This window comes from Borostomias antarcticus (assembly GCF_949987555.1).
Source record: "Borostomias antarcticus genome assembly, chromosome: 12".
Classification (NCBI taxonomy): Eukaryota; Metazoa; Chordata; class Actinopteri; order Stomiiformes; family Stomiidae; genus Borostomias; species Borostomias antarcticus.
This window is the reverse complement of record NC_140245.1, coordinates 10,426,519-10,447,227: the sequence shown is the minus strand read 5'-3', so window position 1 is coordinate 10,447,227 and position 20,709 is coordinate 10,426,519. Positions and strand designations below refer to the sequence as shown.

The following is a 20,709-nucleotide window of genomic DNA, read 5'->3' as shown; positions in this document are numbered from 1 at the left end:
CGCCCTCGCCACGAACGCGAAAAAGTGCTATTTTACTCCTAGATAACTGTAGTTGCCCTCATTTCACCGGAGACTGACCGGGCACATAAAATTCCAGGTTGGTTAAAATGGAGTTGTTTTACAAGAAGGTAATGCAATTATACCCACTATTCAAACTGTTACCACCTGCTGTGTGTTTCAATGTGCACCTCGACAGTCATTCTAATGTAAAAACAATATCATCCACACGTGTGTAGTGTGGTAGTTTCTGAAAGAATGCCCATTGAAACCTGTTCAACAATAACCACCCAATTAGGCTTTGCCCTCCTCATTTGAGTTGTTGCCTGTCTTTAGCCTACTGATTTACATTTTGTATCATCTTTTGTGGCATTTTTGTGCCCAGGCACTGACATCCACATTTTTGAGCTATAAATGACCTGGTGTCCTCCCAAACAGCTGATAAGACCCACTCTGCCTACTAAGGTACTAAACATAAATGTAATTAAATATATTACTAATTAAACATACACAAAATGCATACTTAGGGTAAATTCTCATGCTGCCAGGTCAATTCACATACACCAAGTGAGATGATAATGTAGAGGCATAGAGAATTGTATATTACATTGTCCTGCAGTATCAAATACTACCACTACAGGGCAGTGTTGCTCTCTTCAGACTTGTTTCTCTGCATTATACACAGGTGTGTATGACCAGAGAAAGAGACTGATGAGGGATGTCTTTTGACAACTCAGGACAGGAATTCACTAAAGTATCACCTGATTCCTCAACCAACCAGTGTGTTAGATGCTCACTGAGACAGAAAGTTGTAAGAGTCTAATAAGGTTTTTATTAATGAGGTGGCACACAAAATATTATGAAATATACAAAGTTAATATAGAAAAAGGAGATCAATCTTAAAATACCTGTGGTGTATTTTCAGCCAAACGGGGTTATCAGGCTAAAAGCTATATGCTATTTTAAACCCAATTGTCTGAACATCACAGTCTGGTCTCCTAGGAGAAAGATGTCCTCATTAGAGTTACTGTCAGAGTTGGCAATTATACGATCTAGTCTTCAGACAATGAGGTTCAAGGTGAGCTCCTATTACACAATATTAGGCAATTAACCAGACTTCTGTAGAAGCCCTTTGGCTCAATGACACCTGGTGAGACCTGTCATTCGACTGCAGCTCCTCTGAACCAGAAGGCCTTAACAAAACAGCTCTGTTAAGCTCTGCATATAGACGCCTCTGTCAGTCAAACACGGAAACAGAAAAAAAGGAAATGTTAAAGGTTTCAACTGCTGACGGTTTCTTTTCACAACATGTGAAACATTAGGATTATAGAAATAACCCCCTTTCCCTCTCTCCTCTCTCTCTCTCTCTCTCGCTCTCTCTCTCCCTCTTTCCTCTCTCTCTCCATCATTCTTTCTCCCTCATTTTTAGTGTGTTGTCTCAACCTCTCCTGTTTCCTTCACCCCTGGGCAAGATATGTGGCCTCATGTCCAAGAAAAACATCACTTTGGCCTTACTGCCAACATTCCACACACACACACACACACACACACACACACACAAACACACACACACACACACACACACACACAGTCTCTCTCTTTCCTTACACCCTGATGAATCGCAAGGCTGTGTAGATGCTTTGACAGGCATTTGTCCGAGGCTCCAATCCGAGGCTCTCTGTCTGTTTGGGGGCGGGACCAGCAGCGGATGACATTAGAGAGTTTTGAAACTCAGCTGGCAGTGATCTGGAGCTACTGTAGAGAGCAGAGCAGCGAGGGCTGGATACACAACACGAGAGAGAGAGAGAGATAGGGAGAAAGAGAGATAGGGAGGGAGGGAGGTAGAAAAAGAAAGAAATTGTGTGTGAGGGGATAAGTTGAAGCACAGCTTGATTTGACGGTAAGAGTGGATTTGAAAGGGAAGCGAGGTAGAGAGAGAGAGAGGAGAATATCACATCCACCAGAGCTGGGAGGTTAGCAGCATTACTCAAGAGAGATATAGAGAGATAAAGAGAGAAAGATAGCGAGACAGAGAGAAAAAGATTAAAGGAGAGAGAGAGAAGGAGAGATTGTAACAGAAGAGAGATTGAAAGATCAAGAGAGGGGAGAAAGAGAAAAGTTCCTGCAGAGGAGAGAGAGAGAGAGAGAGAGAGAGAGAAGAACCTGTCCACAGCTCCGGTGCAAACCTGAGAGAAGTCCTGCTCTGTGCTGGTCCAGCCATGGCCGACAGCGTGATTGAGGAGACGGACTACATCCCTGGGAACGATGAGCTGGACTGGGGCTATGAGGAAGGTAGGAGCCCTGGCTGGAGGAATTATTACTGAGAAAAGCTTTGATACAATATACAGTAGGCCTCAGTATGACCTTGTCATTCATCAAACAATGATTCCATTATCATATCGCTTAATGTTTTGACACATTTTCTCGCATAGCGAGACTTCATGAGGGAAAAGTACTCACTCCTCACCTACTTTGTACAGTATACTGATTGTGTATACACTAATTGTGAAATAGATTCCTCCTGCTAAGAAATAGTTTGAAAGTGTCTTACTTTCTCTCACTGACAGACTTCCTGACATGTACACACACACACACACACACACACACACACACACACACACACACACACACACACACACGTACACCCACACAAAGCCGATATGCATGGTAAAGATTAGAGTAACTTGATAAAGCTGTCATTTGAGGGTAATTTCATCATGTAAGTCAGGTCTGCGTAGGCCCAGAGTTTAGGCTGAACTTGATATTCTGCAGTCCCACCCATGCGTTAGTATTCTGGGGGAGACTCGTGCGGTGGCCCGCGTGCTTTGATGGTTCTAGGGCTTGAACAGCTCCCGTCCAGGGCACCATTGTGTGTATTGTGTGATGGTGAAAACCCCTTTGACTGTGAGAGCGCAGAGGAGCCAAGGTTTACAGCCACTGAAGAAAGTCTTTAGTGTGATTTGAAGTCATACACACAGACACAGGTCAGACTCGGCTTCCTAATACAGAGCTCGTAGAGGTTGACGTCTATGCTGTTATTCATAGGATATCAAGATATATAAACTTCTGTCCAGGCAGAGAGACTCGTCTTAGGGGAGGGAAGGAAGTGAGAGAACCACACTCTCAGAAAAATGATCTGAAAGGGTTCTTCTGTTGTCCCTGAAGGGGAACCCTCTAGAAAAAAATACCTTTAGAAACCTTTTTTGTTGCTTGTTTTGTTTGCAAAACGGGTTTAAAGCATTTTCAAACAGGTTTTTCAGAGAGTTTCCCTACAGGGACAGACTATAAGCGAGCCTTTTTTCCGGAGAGTGTACGGTGGTCTGTAACTTGACCATGTGCTGGGTGTGCTGACTTATCGGCTCTTTTGACGACCTCTCGGCTTGGCTTCAGAACGCCGCCATTGTTCCCGCACATGCTCTCTGAGCCACCCGGCCTGCTCTCCCTCTCCCAGCCCAACCCCTGCCTCCATTAACCCAATTACAGGCTACAGTGTGAGAGGTCAGTTCACAATGGCTTTGTATTCATCCACAGACAGGGAGAGGGTCGAAGGGGTGAGGAGAGAGAGGAGGTCGAGGGGGGTGCGTGGGAGGCCCGGGGGGGGTGTAACTTAGGGTGACGGGAGGAAGGAGGTGTCAGCAAGGGGTCACGGTCAGCATTCAAAGGTCGGTTCGATCAGATAGTGCGGCGCCGTTTCTCCGCACCTCCTGCCGTGGATCGCGTCGGAAAGCGGAGGGAAGATGAATGAGAGAGAATCCCTTTGAAAACAGCCTTTGTCTCTGAACTATGAGATGTGGAGGATGGAGAGGTGCGGACCAAAACACAAAGGTGTGAGTGAAACAGGTGAACTAGTTCACGGCTGCTTCCCTACAGGGGAACGCTTTCCTGGTAGACGTGCGTACAGTAGACCGCTACGGTAGGACTGCAGGGAGAGAATGGGGAGAGGGAGAGAGAGGAGGGAGAGAATGGGGAGAGGGAGAGAGGAGGGAGAGAATGGGGAGAGGGAGAGAGAGGAGGGAGAGAATGGGGAGAGGGAGAGAATGGGGAGAGGGAGAGAGAGGAGGGAGAGAATGGGGAGAGGGAGAGAGGAGGGAGAGAATGGGGAGAGGGAGAGAGGAGGGAGAGAATGGGGAGAGGGAGAGAGAGGAGGGAGAGAATGGGGAGAGAGGAGGGAGAGGAGGGAGAGAATGGGGAGAGGGAGAGAGGAGGGAGAGGGAGAGAGAGGAGGGAGAGAATGGGGAGAGGGAGAGAGAGGAGGGAGAGAATGGGGAGAGGGAGAGAGAGGAGGGAGAGAATGGGGAGAGGGAGAGAGGAGGGAGAGAATGGGGAGAGGGAGAGAGAGGAGGGAGAGAATGGGGAGAGGGGAGGGAGAGAATGGGGAGAGGGGAGGGAGAGAATGGGGAGAGGGAGAGAGAGGAGGGAGAGAATGGGGAGAGGGGAGGGAGAGAATGGGGAGAGGGAGAGAGAGGAGGGAGAGAATGGGGAGAGGGAGAGAGAGGAGGGAGAGAATGGGGAGAGGGGGTGAGAGAAAGAGGGGAGGGAATGAGAGAAAGAGGGGAGGGACAGATAGAGGGAGAGAAGAGGAGGAGGAACAGTTTGACTGATGGCAACTATACAGCTGTGATACATTACCTCACAAACTCAGTTACACAGGAATGACAGATCTGAGTGTGTTTGTGTGTTTGTGTGTGTGTGTTGCCAGGTGTGGAATGGGGTCTATTGTTCCCTGACGCGAACGGAGAGTACCAGTCTCCCATCAACCTGAACTCCCGCGAGGCGTGCTTTGACCCCTCCCTGCTGGACAGGGGCCTCAGCCCCAACTACGTGGTCTGCCGCGACTGTGAGGTCATCAACGATGGACACACCGTACGCATCATGCTGAGGTCAAAATCAGGTGCCGTCCTCCCATCTGGAAAGCTGCTGTTACCAGGCTCAGAGTCACAGGGAAACAGCCACACACACACACACACACACACGCACACAAACACACGCACACAAACACACACAGCCCATGTGTAGAGGACTTCTTAAACTATTCCAGTCTTTTAAAATGTAAATTGCATAAACTTTTCACGATTGCGGGATGTGAGGTACCATCCTATAAGGGCAGTGCAAAACTGTGATTTGAAAAGTAGAATAAAGCCAGATAAATCTAGTTATTCTGTTCTTTTTCTGTGGTCTACACTTCCTGTGTTTACCTACCCACAATGCTCCGGGTTTCCTGTCTGTAGTGGTTACTGGTGGCCCGTTGCCGAGTGACCATGAGTACGAGCTGCATGAGGTGCGTTTTCACTGGGGCAAGGAGAACCAGCGAGGCTCGGAACACACGGTCAACTTCAAGGCCTTCCCCATGGAGGTATGGGTCACACACACACACACACACACACACACACACACACACACACACACACACACACACACACACACACAGCGCCAACATCAAGGCCTTCCTCATGGAGGTATGGGTCACACACACACACACACACACACACACACACACATATGTATTAACGCACGCACGCGCACACACACACACACACGCAGTGCCAACATCAAGGCCTTCCCCATGGAGGTATGGGTCACACACACACACACACACACACACACACACACACACACACACACACACACACACACACGCAGCGCCAACATCAAGGCAGTGACCATGGAGGTGTGTGTGGTTGGTTGAAGGTCAGAGCCACAGCTCAGTCAGTCAGTCAGACGTGGAGGATGTTCTCATGGGGCTCTGAAACCCTCCCAGTTAGAATATATCATCTTTATGATGGAAAAACACGTCAACTTATTCTTCTCTCGCTACACACAAACATTTGCACATGGTGTTCTCATTGCTCAATGTTACCTACGGGCCGAAATATTGGCTGTCGAATGAAAAACAAGTGTTGTTTTGCCAGGGAGTGTGTGTGTGTGTGTGTGTTGTGTTTGTGTGTGTGTGTGTGTGTGTGTGTGTGTGTGTGTGTGTGTGAGAGAGAGGGTAGAGGGAGAGAATTCTTCTTCAGTATACTTTTGAGCTGGGTGACCTCAGCTCAGTTGCCATGGCTCTCTCCAGCACTTCTGAAGTACACTTCCTTATTTTTTGGCTGGGGGGTGGGTGGGGGGGGGTTGACAAGTTCTTCCTTTAAATATTTTAACTCCTGCTTTCTGGGCTGTTCGGTCTTTTAGCACAGTGTCTTATATTGGAATGATGGCAGCACACGTGGACAAGCTGCGGTCAGTGTGTGTTTATGTTAGAGACACTGAGACTATGAGTAAGACAGATGTCATGTATGGTTTGTTTCATTGTTCACCACAACCAACAACAACAACGCTGCAGTGAATGAATAAAACACATCATTCCTGCTTTTTGCCTTGATAGTGGTATTTCTTCTTCAGTCAACACAGACACCATGACGTATCGTTGATGAATCGTCTCACAATGTATCGACTATCACAGAATCGCTGTGTCATGATACCATCCGTATCGGGGACTAAATATCGTAAGGTTATCGTATTGTGAGCTACCCTGTGATTCCCACCTCTAGTAAATAGGCTTGTTATGATGTGGGCTCCTAATAGTTGACCTTTCAATAGTTGACCTTTCACCCCTGCGCTGGCTGATGCAGTGTTGTTCCAGCGGGCCAGTTCTCCCTGGAGCTCAGCTTAGGATTCAGGATTCTACAGGTTTACAGTCCCGTTGTTGATAGAGGGTGTGTGTGATAAGAGGCGCTTATGAGCCCTAAAACAAGAAGCTGCTGCGTTAACCCTTTGTGTGTTAACCCTTTGTGTGTTAACCCTTTGTGTGTTAACCCTTTCTGTGTTAACCCTTTGTGTGTTAACCCTTTGTGTGTTAACCCTTTCTGTGTTAACCCTTTGTGTGTTAACCCTTTGTGTGCCGGTCCGGTACTGTTAACCCTTTGCGTGCCGGTCCGGTAGTGTTAACCCAGTGTGTGTCGGTCCAGCAGTGTTAACCCTTTGTGTGCTGATCCTGCAGCTGCACCTGATCCACTGGAACAGCACCCTGTTCAACAGCGTGGACGAGGCCCTGGGGAAGAACAACGGGGTCCTGACCATCGCTCTGTTCGTGCAGGTATCCATCAGCTAGAGACGTCCTAATATGGTCTCAACAAGGGTCTTCCTCCCCATAATATTCAACATAATATAGCGGATATCCACTTTTTGTTTGTGCTGACCAAAACCCCAAATTGCTCCCAATGAGCAGACTAGCGCCTTGCATGGCAGCTGCCGCCATTGATGGGTGAATGAGATGCCATTGTAAAGTGCTTTGGATAAAAGCGCTATATAAGTGCAGACCATTTACCATTTTACCAAAAACCCAGGAGAACATAGCATGCAACATCTTGTAGCTCATTTCTCCTGTCTTGTCTCTTAGATAGGGAAGGAGCACCTGGGTCTGAAGGCCATCACAGAGGTCCTACAGGACCTGCAGTACAAGGCAAGAGCCCCTGCGTCCGGCGGACATTTTGTTTGTCCCATCAGATTGCCTTTCCTAACCGTACATTTCACGTTTGGTTTAGCAATTGAGAGATGGAAGTCTGTGATTGGATAACTACCATAACCTTTTTTGTTTTTTTAGGGAAAGACAAAGATCATACCGTGCTTTAATCCCAACACTTTACTACCTGGTGAGCGTCTCCACATGTTTTAACGCTCATGGATTTGGGCTGAAGCATCATAGCGGTAGATATTTACAGTGTGGCTCCTCCCCTCAGACCCCCTCCTGAGAGACTATTGGGTGTATGACGGCTCCCTGACCACGCCCCCTTGTAGTGAGAACGTCACCTGGATCCTCTATCGCTACCCTCTTACCATCTCACAGATACAGGTAGGACTACATTACCCACAATCCATCTGAGGGATACACAAATACAGATAAAACTACACTACCCACAAACATTTCACACATTCAGGTAAGATTGCATTATCCACAATCCATCTAACAGACATATCTAGGATTACATTACCCACAAGCCAGTTTACAGACATATGTTTTGATACAGTTGAGGTTACACAATTGATTTGACATCTACCCTGACTCATAACTTATAAACGTAAGACCTGAGCTTCTGAAACACCTCCTCAGCCTCCCAGTCAGGTAGGTTGTATCTAGGGGTGTAACAATATATCGTGCCACAATATATCGCGATACAGAAATGTCACAATACGTATCGCCAAGGTGAAAACAATATCGTGATATGTTTATTGTATATCAGTGAACGCTGGCTACACAACGCTGGTAACAAACATGTCTTTTGTTTGTCTTCTAGGCCTATCCATGATATTACAACAGTTAAGCTCTAAATTCACAAAGTGTAGTGGAGTAGAGATGTGGAGAAATGCACTATTGGTGTGAACAGCAGCGCTACTGCAGCACTTCACACCTGCCCTTAGTGTATTGTATCGTATTGTTATCGTCAACCCAATATCGTGTATCGTATCGCATTGTGATATTAGTGTATCGTATCGTGATATTAGTGTATCGTATCGTGATATTAGTGTATCGTATCGTGATATTGGTGTATCGTCACACCCCTAGTTGTATCTGGTCGATACTGGCCGTCCTCTCTGTCCCAGGCCCACAAGACCACCTCTCATCACAATCAATGTGTCTGTCTGTGTCTGTCTCTCTGCATGTCTGCCTTCCTGTCTGTCTGTCTGTCTGTCTGTCTGCCGGTCTGCCTGTCTGCATGTCTGTCTGTCTGTCTGTCTGTCTGTCTGTCTGCATGTCTGTCTGTCTGTCTGTCTGTCCGTCTGTCTGCCTTCCTGCTTGTCTGTCTGTCTGTCTGTCTACAGTATCTTTGTTAACTTCGGTTGAATTCCCCTTTAAAGAGCCTGGGAGTCTAGGCAGGCAAAGGAAAGGTCAGGAAAGGCCAGTAGAGAACTGCACACTTCAAACTTGTGACTTTAAAACCACCCTCCTCCTCCTCCTCCTCCTCCTCCTCCTCCTCCTCCTCCTCCTCCTCCTCCTCGGACCAGGGCATTGTTTTATAGCAGTTGACACAGCTGTTTTAAATGTCCTCCATGTTTCCTGCCCATGGCAACCCACCCACCAAGTAAACAAACAAAGGGTTCACTATCTGAAGGAGTTAATAGCTGAATCCCAACTAGTGGTCCATAACCACACAGATAATTCTTTGTTTAAAGTGTAATTAATTGAATAGAATAAATACCCACATACTTATCCACACTAGTGAGGCCTGGGCGTTTAGAAGAGCCTCCATGCTTCTCACACCCAGTCAGAACCTGTGAGTCTTCAGTGTGGATAAGTCAAACAGACCCCTGATATTGATCGCTAATGACTGTGAGTGTGGTGAGTGCTAGGTTACTCTGAGAGGCGGGTTGGCTGGTTTTATGCCAAAGCTGTAAAATCCTGCAGTGCTAGACACTAGATCCGGCTACCATGTTTATTTTGGGAAACCACAATTGCTTGTTGAGAGGGAGGGAGAGAGAGAGGGAGAGGGGGGGGGGGAGAGAGAGAGGGAGAGAGAGAGAGATCTTTTTTTCCCAGCTCTTATCTTATCCCTTACTCTCTCTCATCCTCCATCCCTCTCCTTCCTCCCCATCATCCCTCTTTCTCTCCTCCATCTCTCTGACCCGTCAACCCTCAACAGCCAACAGCTGTGGTAGACTGACACATAATGACCCATTATCTCCCCCCACCACCCCTCTGGCTGGACAGTAACCCCCCCCCCCCCCCCCCCCCCCCCGGGACTGGTCTGCTCTGAAGGACCGGTCTCTCAGTCCCTCTCCCCTGGCCATGCTGACCCCGTCCCAACCCCCCGTTGGCCCCCTACCCTCTGCCCCCCCTGGACCAACAACTGATCACTGGACACTTTGAGCACCTCATCTATGCAATAGACAACAACAGACTCTGCACTACTGCACACTTGAACACTTGAACATTTGATCCAACACCTGACAACACTCGAACAATTGAACACTATGCACAACTGTATACTTATTTTATTGCTCTGCCTACATCATGGACACAGACATTGTCATCCATGATCGGATGGGATGAGTAATCAAATAAGTTTTATTGGCATGAATGGTAATTAACCGTTGTTGCCAAAGCAGAATAATAATACACAATTATGTACATATACATACATATGACATACACATATACACATTCATTACATAAAATATGTTACATTTGTGAATGCAATCCAATGGAGTATTAACCGGAGAGATAATGATATATACATTAAAATAATAATATATTATTAATAAAATAATAAAACAAAATTAAACAAAATTAAATTAAAATAAAACGTAAGAAATATATATATATATATATATATATATATATAGATATAGATATAGATACAAAATAATATAATCAGATTATGTAATATATTAATTAACATTCATGTTTTTCTCTAATATCATGGCAGTGTTATATATTGTGCAGCTAAATGTGTGAATCGTGGATCTTCTCCTAGACAGAGTTTCAAAAGTTCATCCCATGTTTTCCTCTGATATAAGGAGTCTGCTGCTGTAACCTGTTGTAGGAAGGCCTCTCTGACAGGCAGGTATAGGGGGTAGGAAGGCCTCTCTGACAGGCAGGTATAGGGGGTAGGAAGGCCTCTCTGACAGGCAGGTATAGGGGGTAGGAAGGCCTCTCTGACAGGCAGGTATAGGGGGTAGGAAGGCCTCTCTGACAGGCAGGTATAGGGGGTAGGAAGGCCTCTCTGACAGGCAGGTATAGGGGGTAGGAAGGCCTCTCTGACAGGCAGGTATAGGGGGTAGGAAGGCCTCTCTGACAGGCAGGTATAGGGGGTAGGAAGGCCTCTCTGACAGGCAGGTATAGGGGGTCGGAAGGCCTCTCTGACAGGCAGGTATAGGGGGCAGAAGAGGAGAAAATGGACCTCGGTTTCTATTTCCCCTGAAGAACAGTGTTTGTAGATTCTCAGTTCTCTGGGTTTTCATTCCTTCTTATAACGACCTTTTTCGATCTCTAGTTGATGGTCGCTGAGTCTGTACATGGTTGAGTAGATGAGGATGATTCTAATAGACTGATAGATGACGGATAGTATAGTAAATTTCCAGTTTGGGAACATTTAAATGTTTAGCTGAGTATCTAGGACTGGAAAGAGGAACTGATTAGCACTGATAAGATACTGTAAGGGCAAGCGATTACTGTACAATAATTCCAATGTACCTGTACTTGGTACTGTACACATAGCTAATAAACTTTCTATTCTATTTTATTCTTAATAACATGCCTACATCATGGACACAGACATAGTCACCCATGCACCCATAATCGGAGGGATAAGTACAGTATGATGAGGATGATACTGATAGACGACAATATATTAAGTGGCCAGTTTCATCATCATGGGGTCGTCCACAGACGGCCCTCCCATCTTCATCCCCTCATCCTGGTCCTCCACACACCTGGTGATCTCATCGCTGGTCTCTCCACACACCTGGTGATCTCATCGCTGGTCTCCACTTACGCATCCATCTTAATTATGGCCATGAATGTTTTGGTAAATGTTTTGTTTTGGAAAGTTTGGGAACCTTTAAATGTATATCTGAGTACCTGGGACTGGAATGAGGAAGTGATCAGCACTGATAAGATACTGTAAGGACAAGTGATGACAAGAACTCCAATGTACCTGTACTTGTTACACATGGCTAATAAACTTTCTATTCTACTCTATTCACCCGCCCAGAGAGAGATCTGTCCATTTGTTACATCCCTCTCTCTTCTCTCCTCCCTCTCTCTTCTCATCCCTCTCTCTTCTCTCATCTCTCTCTCTTCTCTCATCCCTCTCTCTTCTCATCCCCCTCTCTTCTCTCCTCCCTCTCTCTTCTCATCCCTCTCTCTTCTCATCCCTCTCTCTTCTCTCATCCCTCTCTCTTCTCATCCCCCTCTCTTCTCTCATCCCTCTCTCTTCTCCTCCCTCTCTTCTCTCCTCCCTCTCTTCTCTCATCCCTCTCTCTTCTCATCCCTCTCTCTTCTCCTCCCTCTCTCTTCTCGCCCCTCTCTCTTCTCTCATCCCTCTCTCTTCTCATCCCTCTCTCTTCTCTCATCCCTCTCTTCTCATCCCCCTCTCTTCTCTCATCCCTCTCTCTTCTCCTCCCTCTCTTCTCTCCTCCCTGTCTTCTCTCATCCCTCTCTCTTCTCTCATCCCTCTCTCTTCTCATCCCTCTCTCTTCTCATCCCTCTCTCTTCTCTCATCCCTCTCTCTTCTCTCATCCCTCTCTCTTCTCATCCCTCTATCTTCTCTCCTCCCTCTCTCTTCTCATCCCTCTCTCTTCTCATCCCTCTCTCTTCTCTCCTCCCTCTCTCTTCTCCTCCCTCTCTCTTCTCCTCCCTCTCTCTTCTCCTCCCTCTCTTCTCTCCTCCCTCTCTCTTCTCTCATCCCTCTCTCTTCTCATCCCTCTCTCTTCTCTCCTCCCTCTCTCTTCTCATCCCTCTCTCTTCTCTCATCCCTCTCTCCCAGATCGAGGAGTTCCGGAGGTTGAGGTCACATGTGAAGGGGGCGGAGCTACAGGAGGGGAATGATGGTTTGCTGGGAGACAATTTCCGGCCCACCCAGCCCCTCAGTGATAGGACGGTGCGTGCCGCCTTCCAGTGACCCCGCCCCCTTTGGCCTGGACACACCTCAACAAAGGTACCACTCATGTTGCTCAACACAGTCTGCCCTTGGGGATCGATAACATTTTAAAATTCTATTCAGTTTAATGTTATATTCAGTAGTCATAGCACAAGCTTATTTATATCATGTATATTCCGGTGGTAGTAACAGCTACCGGTACAGGTATCACCTCACCTCACAAACTTTCAAACAGGGACTGAAACTTTTGTTGAGAGTTCTTGTGAGGTCGCTATGTTGATGCAACATTGCTGTCCGGACAGATATCAATGACTTCACGGCTATACAAAATACTCTGATCTACATAATCAGGGCTTCATTATAGTTGCACTCTGGGAATTGTAGTTTAATGGAAGCAGGCCAAGCCTCCCCAGTGGGAGTGATCGCCACTAAGCCCTTGAGAGGAGCCAGGAGGGAGAGAGTGTGACCTAACCCAGTTCACTCACTAAACTGGGACTAGAGCTGGGCCTTCTGTCTGAGGAGGGATATCTATTTTAGACCAGCTGCGCTGTGGCATGAGAAAGGATACTTATTTTTAGAGCGCCCTGGGGAACACCTGGGACTACTAGGCAAATTACTTATTTTCATGGGAGCTTTGAGATGTGGCTCATCATGGAGGACTCTGGGAAGGGAGTGTAGGCCTTCGCTGCACAGCAGAAAACAGGATTAGCAGGAGCACTCAGCACTGGAGAAAACTCTCTAGGATCTGTGGTTGTTGTCTGTGTTTATTTCATACAGGGATTCTTTTATGTAAATGTGCTGTAGGAAGGCATCTACATTGTAACTTTACTATGTGACTGTGTCCTTGCGATCAGGAGAAAATGGCTGAGTAGAGATGACGAGCGGCCATTTTGAAACAGTGTAACTGTGAGAGGAATGTCAGAGGGACTGTGAGGAGAGAGAGATTAGGAGAGTGAGAGAAAGGTAGAGTGAGAGGAGGAAGATGGAGTGAAGGAGAGAGAGAGAGGGAGTGAAGGAGAGAGAGAGAGAGAGAGAGGGAGAGAGAGGGAGAGAGAGAGAGAGACAGAGGGCTATTGTCCGTGCTGTAAGGGGATAACGTTACCTCAGCGGTTGGTCCGTGCCGGACCTGAGGGGCCCGGGGAGGTGTAGGAACACGGAAGGGATGGAGAGAAAAGGGAGGTGTGGAGAGAACGAGAGCGTTTGCAGGTCATCATGGGGGTGTGAGTGGGGAGAGTAAGTACACACATTCTGTCAACAGAAGTTACACACCACTGTTACGGACCGCCCCTCTCCGCCCTGCCCGCCCCCTGACCTCCCCGCCCTGAGCCCGGACTCTTGGCTCCGCCCCCGCGACTTTCGGCCCCCCCCTGTCCTACACTCCCCCCCCTGTCCTACACTCCCCCCCCTGTCCTAGACTCCCCCCCTGTCCTACACTCCCCCCCCCCTGTCCTAGACTCCCCCCCTGTCCTAGACTCCCCCCCCTGTCCTACACCCCCCCCCCCTGTCCTACACTCCCCCCCCTGTCCTACACTCCCCCCCCTGTCCTAGACTCCCCCCCTGTCCTACACTCCCCCCCCTGTCCTAGACTCCCCCCCCTGTCCTACACCCCCCCCCCCTGTCCTACACTCCCCCCCCTGTCCTACACTCCCCCCCCTGTCCTACACTCCCCCCCCCTGTCCTAGACTCCCCCCCTGTCCTACACTCCCCCCCCTGTCCTACACTCCCCCCCCCTGTCCTACACTCCCCCCCCTGTCCTACACTCCCCCCCCTGTCCTACACTCCCCCCCCTGTCCTAGACTCCCCCCCTGTCCTAGACTCCCCCCCCTGTCCTACACTCCCCCCCTGTCCTAGACTCCTCCCCCTGTCCTAGACTCCCCCTCCCCCTCCCTCCCTCTCTAGTCCCAGCTCCCAGTCCTAGTTCCTGGTCCTGTCCCGGTTCCCCCGGTGCTATCCCTGGTTCCCCCTGCCCTCGTGTGCTGGTGTTCTGTCCCCTTACCCGTCACGTTCTGTGTCTCGGCCGATTGTCTGATCGTCTGCCCCTGTGCTTCGTCTCGTCTTGCTGTGCACCTGCTTATCGTTCCCTGATTGTTCTCCCTGGGTATAAACCGTACGCCCCCGCGTTCCCTTTGTCTTTGTCGGTCAATTATATATATATATATATATATTTTACTTTTTATTTAGAAATGTTTATCACATTTGAGAGCATCCAACAACCAAAAAAAGAAACAGAAAAGAACATACATGAGGTCACTGGGTTAATAAACATATACATACAATCAGTACAAAGAATCATTTTCATTGGCTAAATAATCACACCATTTTCCCCACCGTTTTTCCCCAACTCTTTTTGAAGCCTTATAGAGTAGACCATCTGTTCCAATAAACCTAAATGTTCAACAATTTTGACAAAAAGACTGGCAGTAGGACTACTTTTCTGGAGCCGGTTTTTTGTGATGGCTTTTTTACTTGCTACCAATAGCAGTCGGTCAATTATTTGAGGTCAAGAGTGAGTCTCTTCCCTGTTTGTGTTTCGTTCTTGATTAAATCCCCTGACCCTGCTCTACCTGCCTCACTGTCTGAACCCCAACCCCTTAACCACGCACGCCTCCCCTAACTCTGGTGTGCTTATCTAATGCCTGAAATCTCCAATATTAAGCCGTTTTATGACTGTTCATAATCAGTAAAACAGGGTGGGGAGAACTGTGGAAAGAGGTGGGGTGGAGAAGGGTGGAAACTCTTACGCAACACTGTGCAGCTCTCAAAAACAGCCCACCAGAAACAGGGGACCCATAAAAGGTTCCCTCCTGCGTCCTCACTAGCCAAGCCTGGACTGAGGGTCAGTCTCCCAGCTGCACTCCTCCGACAGCTGCTACACACTCCTCTTTCTCTTTCTCTACACACTCCCTCTTTCTCTTTCTCTTCACAGACGGGACAAAGGGAGACAAAAAAGAGAGAGGAGGAGGAGGAGGAGGGAGAGACCACCTTACTGCCTGGAGATCAACTCACCTGGCATGGAGGAAGACAGAGACACCATTCAGCCCCCCCTCTTTGTCTCTCTCTGTGTCTCTCTCTATCTCTCTCTGAGTCTCTCTCTCTGTCTCTCTCTGAGTCTCTGTGTCTCTCTCTCTGTCTCTCTCTGAGTCTCTCTCTCTGTCTCTCTCTCTGTCTCTCTCTCTATCTCTCTCTTTCTCCCTGCCCGTGTAGACTGATCAACACCACGCTGGCTCGGACTGCCACCTGAACCTGAAGCGCCGTGATTGGCTGTTCAGGGGGGCCAAGGCTAAAAACGCACTCTGATTGGGCTCTTTTCCAACCCCCCCCCCGTACTGTTGTGCACTAGTTGAGACCAGAGTCTGTTCAGAACCTGTAGCGCTCCAATGGTATGATGGATTCTCTGTGTTGACTAAGGGTTTGATGATGCACTAATTCTAACAGAATTCTGTCCATTGACAGAGACATTGTAGTAGACCTGGTCTAAGGTAGTGCGCTAAATGGGGAATAGGGTGCTATTTAGGACACCCTTTTGTGATTTGCTTACTGGGTGTAAATGCTCTCCATGTCTCCATGACAAGAGCACAGTGTTCAGAACTTAATGTCAACATGAGAGGGCTGAGGCATACTGACCACTCTAGCATCATGAAAACATGATATAGAGTTATTTAATTAGGCTAGTGACGTGTATGACGCCTTTAGCTGTTTAAAGTCTTCAAAGTTCTTTGTTCAGTTGAAGTCAAATCAATAAGGCACTGGTAACACTTGGATCCGATGCAACAGGCCTTATTGCATGTTCAGCAGTAACAGACAATAAGACCGGTGGGCTCTCGAGAGATGACACACAGACTGACTTGTGACAGCGTCTTATATACCTTCTCTGGGTTATCCCCGCCCTTCTAGCTTGACCACAACCCATTTTTTAAAACACACCCCTAATTTGGCACGATTATAATAGTGTATTAACATATACATTGCAAGTGCTTCCCCCTAGTGGTAAGAGTTCCCAGACAATACTTTAATGGTGTATTGAAACTGTATTGTAAGTGCTTCCCCCTGGTGGTGGGTGAGCTGATTCACAGTTTTAATTCACCATTAACTTCGTCTCTGACTCATGCCAATTTTTAAAAAACATTTATTTGTACATTCATTCTTGAATCAATGTTATCTGATGAACAGTCTCGTTTATGTGAGAACACCTGCTTTCCCACGCTATGTTGTTTTAATGTTTCTTGCCTGAATCAATGTTATCTGATTTCAATGTTTCAAATTTTCGTTTCCACGTTTCTTTTTCTCGTTCTGTGAGACCACCTGGTGTCTCACATGATTCTCCTCGTGACTCCCCCTCCCTCATGAATACTCTCCTGATACTATTCTGCTGCTCTGGCTTGAACTCTCTTATTCAATAGACATGTATAATATCATCTTGATTAGAACAAAGGGTTGGGTCTAATTAGGGCCTAATCAAATTAATACACGACACTAGCTAGCTAGTAAGTTCAGGTTTATAGAAACAAAACCATGATTTTAACATTTCATTTGTTCGTAGACTGTTTTTATTTTTTCATATATTTTTTAAATCATCTTGATGAAATGTTCCACCACCTAACCATGTTGTGCTGAGCGCAGTGAATATTGGCATGATGTTATCTAATTTTATGTCATAATATACCAAACATTCTAGATAGTCAGATTGAGTGTGGAGGGGTTAGGGTTATACTATATGCTCAGATGAGCTGTACCATAAGCCAGTTTGAGATGCTGTATTTGAGAAGCCTCTATGCGTGCGTGTATAAATGTGCTCTAGGCAGGAGGAGGTTTTGTATTATTGTTTTCTTATTTGATTGTGTGGATAGGATGCCAGCAGAGGTTTTAGATGACTGTACGTCACCTGTGTGTAGTGTAAAGACAAGGGTGTGTGGATAAGCAAGGGCTTCTTACTGACACACACACACACACACACACACACACACCACATGACTAGGCTTTCTAATAGACAGAGACTTGAATTTGATCGTGTTTGTTTGTAGACTGACGTAAGATACTAGTCAGGCTCTCACTGTAAACTACCAATAAAGATCACGCTGACATTAATAGATATGTGTGTAACTGGTATTATTTCAGACCTTTTTCCATGTGTTAAATCATGCACAGGGAATCATAGTACTCTACCATATAAACACAGCCATTGTTAAAGGGGTAGTGTGCTATTTTGTACATTTAGCCCTAGTTCTGATATGTCTAACATCAATCTGAAACAGAGGCTATAATTTCATTGATCGCTCAAATATTGAGCTAGATTGAGATTTTCATCGGACTCAAATTTCTTTAGAATGGAGGTGGGCAGGGCATGTTAATACGCGTTGAAAAACTCAAGAAAAACTATCAGGAAGGTCAGTGTGTGATCTTACCGGTCTCAGTATGCTGTTCTGTGAAATGTATCACAAGCCGTTGTGTTTAGCGTTGCTCCAGCCTCTTTTTCACCACTACTGAGAAGAGGTTCGGGGGAGGGGTTCAGACGAGCCTGGAGCAACGCTCCTTCCATTGTAAAGAAATTTGGACGAAAATCTCGATCTAGTTAAATATTGTACGATCAATGAAATTATGGTCTCTATGTTTGTACTGATGTTAGACATGTTAGTAATAAGGCTAAATGTCCAAAATAGCACACTATCCCTCTGTCTATATTTTTTCAGCTATATAGTTAACTCTGTCTATATGTTAACCCTATATGTCTTTGTTCAAAAACTGACAGTGTTATCCGAATACAACTTATAAGGATTGTTTGTGTGTGTGTGTGTGTGTGTGTGTGTGCATGCTGATTGCCAACGTGTGTGTGTGTTTGTTTGTTCATTCAGGGACTGCTTCTCAGACAAACCTCTCTAAAACAACAGGTTGATCCTGCCAACTGTACTAACGTCACACCTGTCTGCAAAATAAACAGATCAGATCCTGGCCTGGGGCTCATGACACACCAGTCCAGTCCTGGGCGCCCAGGGCCAGGGTCCAAAAACTACCTCCCTCTAGGAATTAGCATATAGCATACATAGAATATGTAAACAATTCTGAGACTGATTTATTAGCTGTTTTGCCTGCCTATCAGAATTAGCCCCCACTGTATAAAATGTCAAAATCATAAAAAATAATGTTTACAATGAGTCTTCTATAGTGGAAAGAGCAGGAGAGTCACAGTCAGACAGGGAGACATTGAAATAAGGGACACGTTGGTTTAGGGCTAGGGTCAGGGTTCAATAAGGGACACATTGGTTTAGGGCTAGGGTCAGGGTTCAATACGGGACACATTGGTTTAGGGTTAGGGTCATGGTTAAATAAGGGACACGTTGGTTTAGGGTCAGGGTTCAATAAGGGACACGTTGGTTTAGGGTCAGGGTTCAATAAGGGACACATGGGTTTAGGGCTAGGGCTAGGGTTAAATAAGGACACATTGGTGGGTTAGGGTACATTTGACAAGTTGCTTCATATAAAGGGTTGAGCATAGAGATGGGGGCCAATAAAGTTCTTATCTGCCTCTGACTGAGCTTTGTAGGGCGCAGCAAACAGAGGCTCTGTAGGTACAGCAGCTCTGTGGCTCTGTAGGTCGCTCTGAGGCTCTGTAGGTCTCTCTGAGGCTCTTAGGTCTTTCTGTGGCTCTGTAGGTCTCTCTGTGGCTCTGTAGGTCTCTCTGTGGCTCTGTAGGTCTCTCTGTGGCTCTGTAGGTCTCTCTGAGGCTCTTAGGTCTTTCTGTGGCTCTGTAGGTCTCTCTGTGGCTCTGTAGGTCGCTCTGAGGCTCTGTAGGTCTCTCTGTGGCTCTGTAGGTCTCTCTGAGGCTCTGTAGATCTCTCTGAGGCTCTGTAGGAAGCTCTCAGGCTCTGTAGGTCTCTCTGAGGCCCTGTAGCTCAGGAGACAGAGCGGCCGGCTGCCGATCCCAAGGGCCCAGTTTAATCCCAGCTGCTGGCGTTGTGCTGAAGGGTCCTTGAGCAAGAGACACTGAACCCCAAAATGGCTCACGTGCGGCACGGTGGCGGAGTACTTGATTGGCACTGTCGCCTCACAGCAAGAAGGTCTCCCCGTGTTCACAAGGGTTTCTTCCCAAAACGAACCCACCACTAAAAACATGCAAACCGGTCCTTGACCAGGACTTGGACTGAGCACATGGACTTGAGTGCCATGATGAACGATGGCTGCCCACTGCTCCTGGCTGCCCCTGGAGGAAGACGGCTGGGGACAGGATAAATGTTGGGAACAATTTCCACCGGCGACACCTGAAGAAAGCCTGTGTGTGTTGTGTGGGTGCAGGCTAATCATTCTCACTGTGTGGCCAATAAAAAGAGACTCTCGAAGTCCTGGATTTTAAAGGCAAGGCAACAATATCTCGTATAGCACATTTCAGCAACAAGGCAATTCAAAATGCTTTACACGAAGCATTAAAAGCATGCAAGACATTAGAAACACATGATAAAAGGACATATAAAGCACATTATAAAAGAACAATGCAGGACAAATAAAATACAAGAATAAAAGTTACAGTGCAGTTTACGAATGAATAATTATTTTAATTTTTTTATTTTTAAAGAAGCATTTAAAAAAAAAAAAAATTTTAAGATGAGAGAGAAGTTGAACTAAACTGGTCTATGCTGCCCTCTGCTGTTAGCAAGGATTATTACAGCACAACACTGACGATGCTGGATCTGTTGCAGTGCCCCTGTTGGCCAGATGGGGGCACTGTGACACAGTAATCTGGGCCTTGGTGGAGCAGGCAGGGAACGCAGGGGGAGAGAGCGATTAATGGTCATGGGGGAGGAAGGGGAAGAGGAAGGAGACACAGGTTGATAGGCTATCTATCTATCTATCTATCTATCTATCTATCTATCTATCTATCTATCTATCTATCTATCTATCTATCTATCTATCTATCTATCTATCATCTATCCATCTATCCATCAATCTATCCATCTATCTATCCATCCATCCATCCATCCATCCATCTATCTATCTATCTATCTATCTATCTATCTATCTATCTATCTATCTATCTATCTATCTATCTATCTATCTATCTATCTATCTATCTATCTATCTATCTATCTATCTATCTATCTATCTATCTATCTTTCTATCTATCTATCTATCTATCTAT

General features: G+C 46.7%; 1 protein-coding gene across 1 annotated transcript; it reads left to right on the top strand.

Moving 5' to 3' along the window:
* The first annotated feature begins 1,777 nt into the window (after positions 1–1,777).
* ca8 (carbonic anhydrase VIII) lies at positions 1,778–17,619 on the top strand. The gene is made up of 9 exons (XM_084446799.1): positions 1,778–2,289; positions 4,697–4,888; positions 5,226–5,350; positions 6,983–7,078; positions 7,382–7,444; positions 7,586–7,634; positions 7,722–7,834; positions 12,468–12,638; positions 15,508–17,619. The coding sequence occupies exons 1-8, from the start codon at positions 2,217–2,219 to the stop codon at positions 12,600–12,602; spliced, it is 846 nt and encodes a 281-aa protein (XP_084302925.1). The 5' UTR covers positions 1,778–2,216; the 3' UTR covers positions 12,603–12,638; positions 15,508–17,619.
* Positions 17,620–20,709: the final 3,090 nt, after the last annotated feature.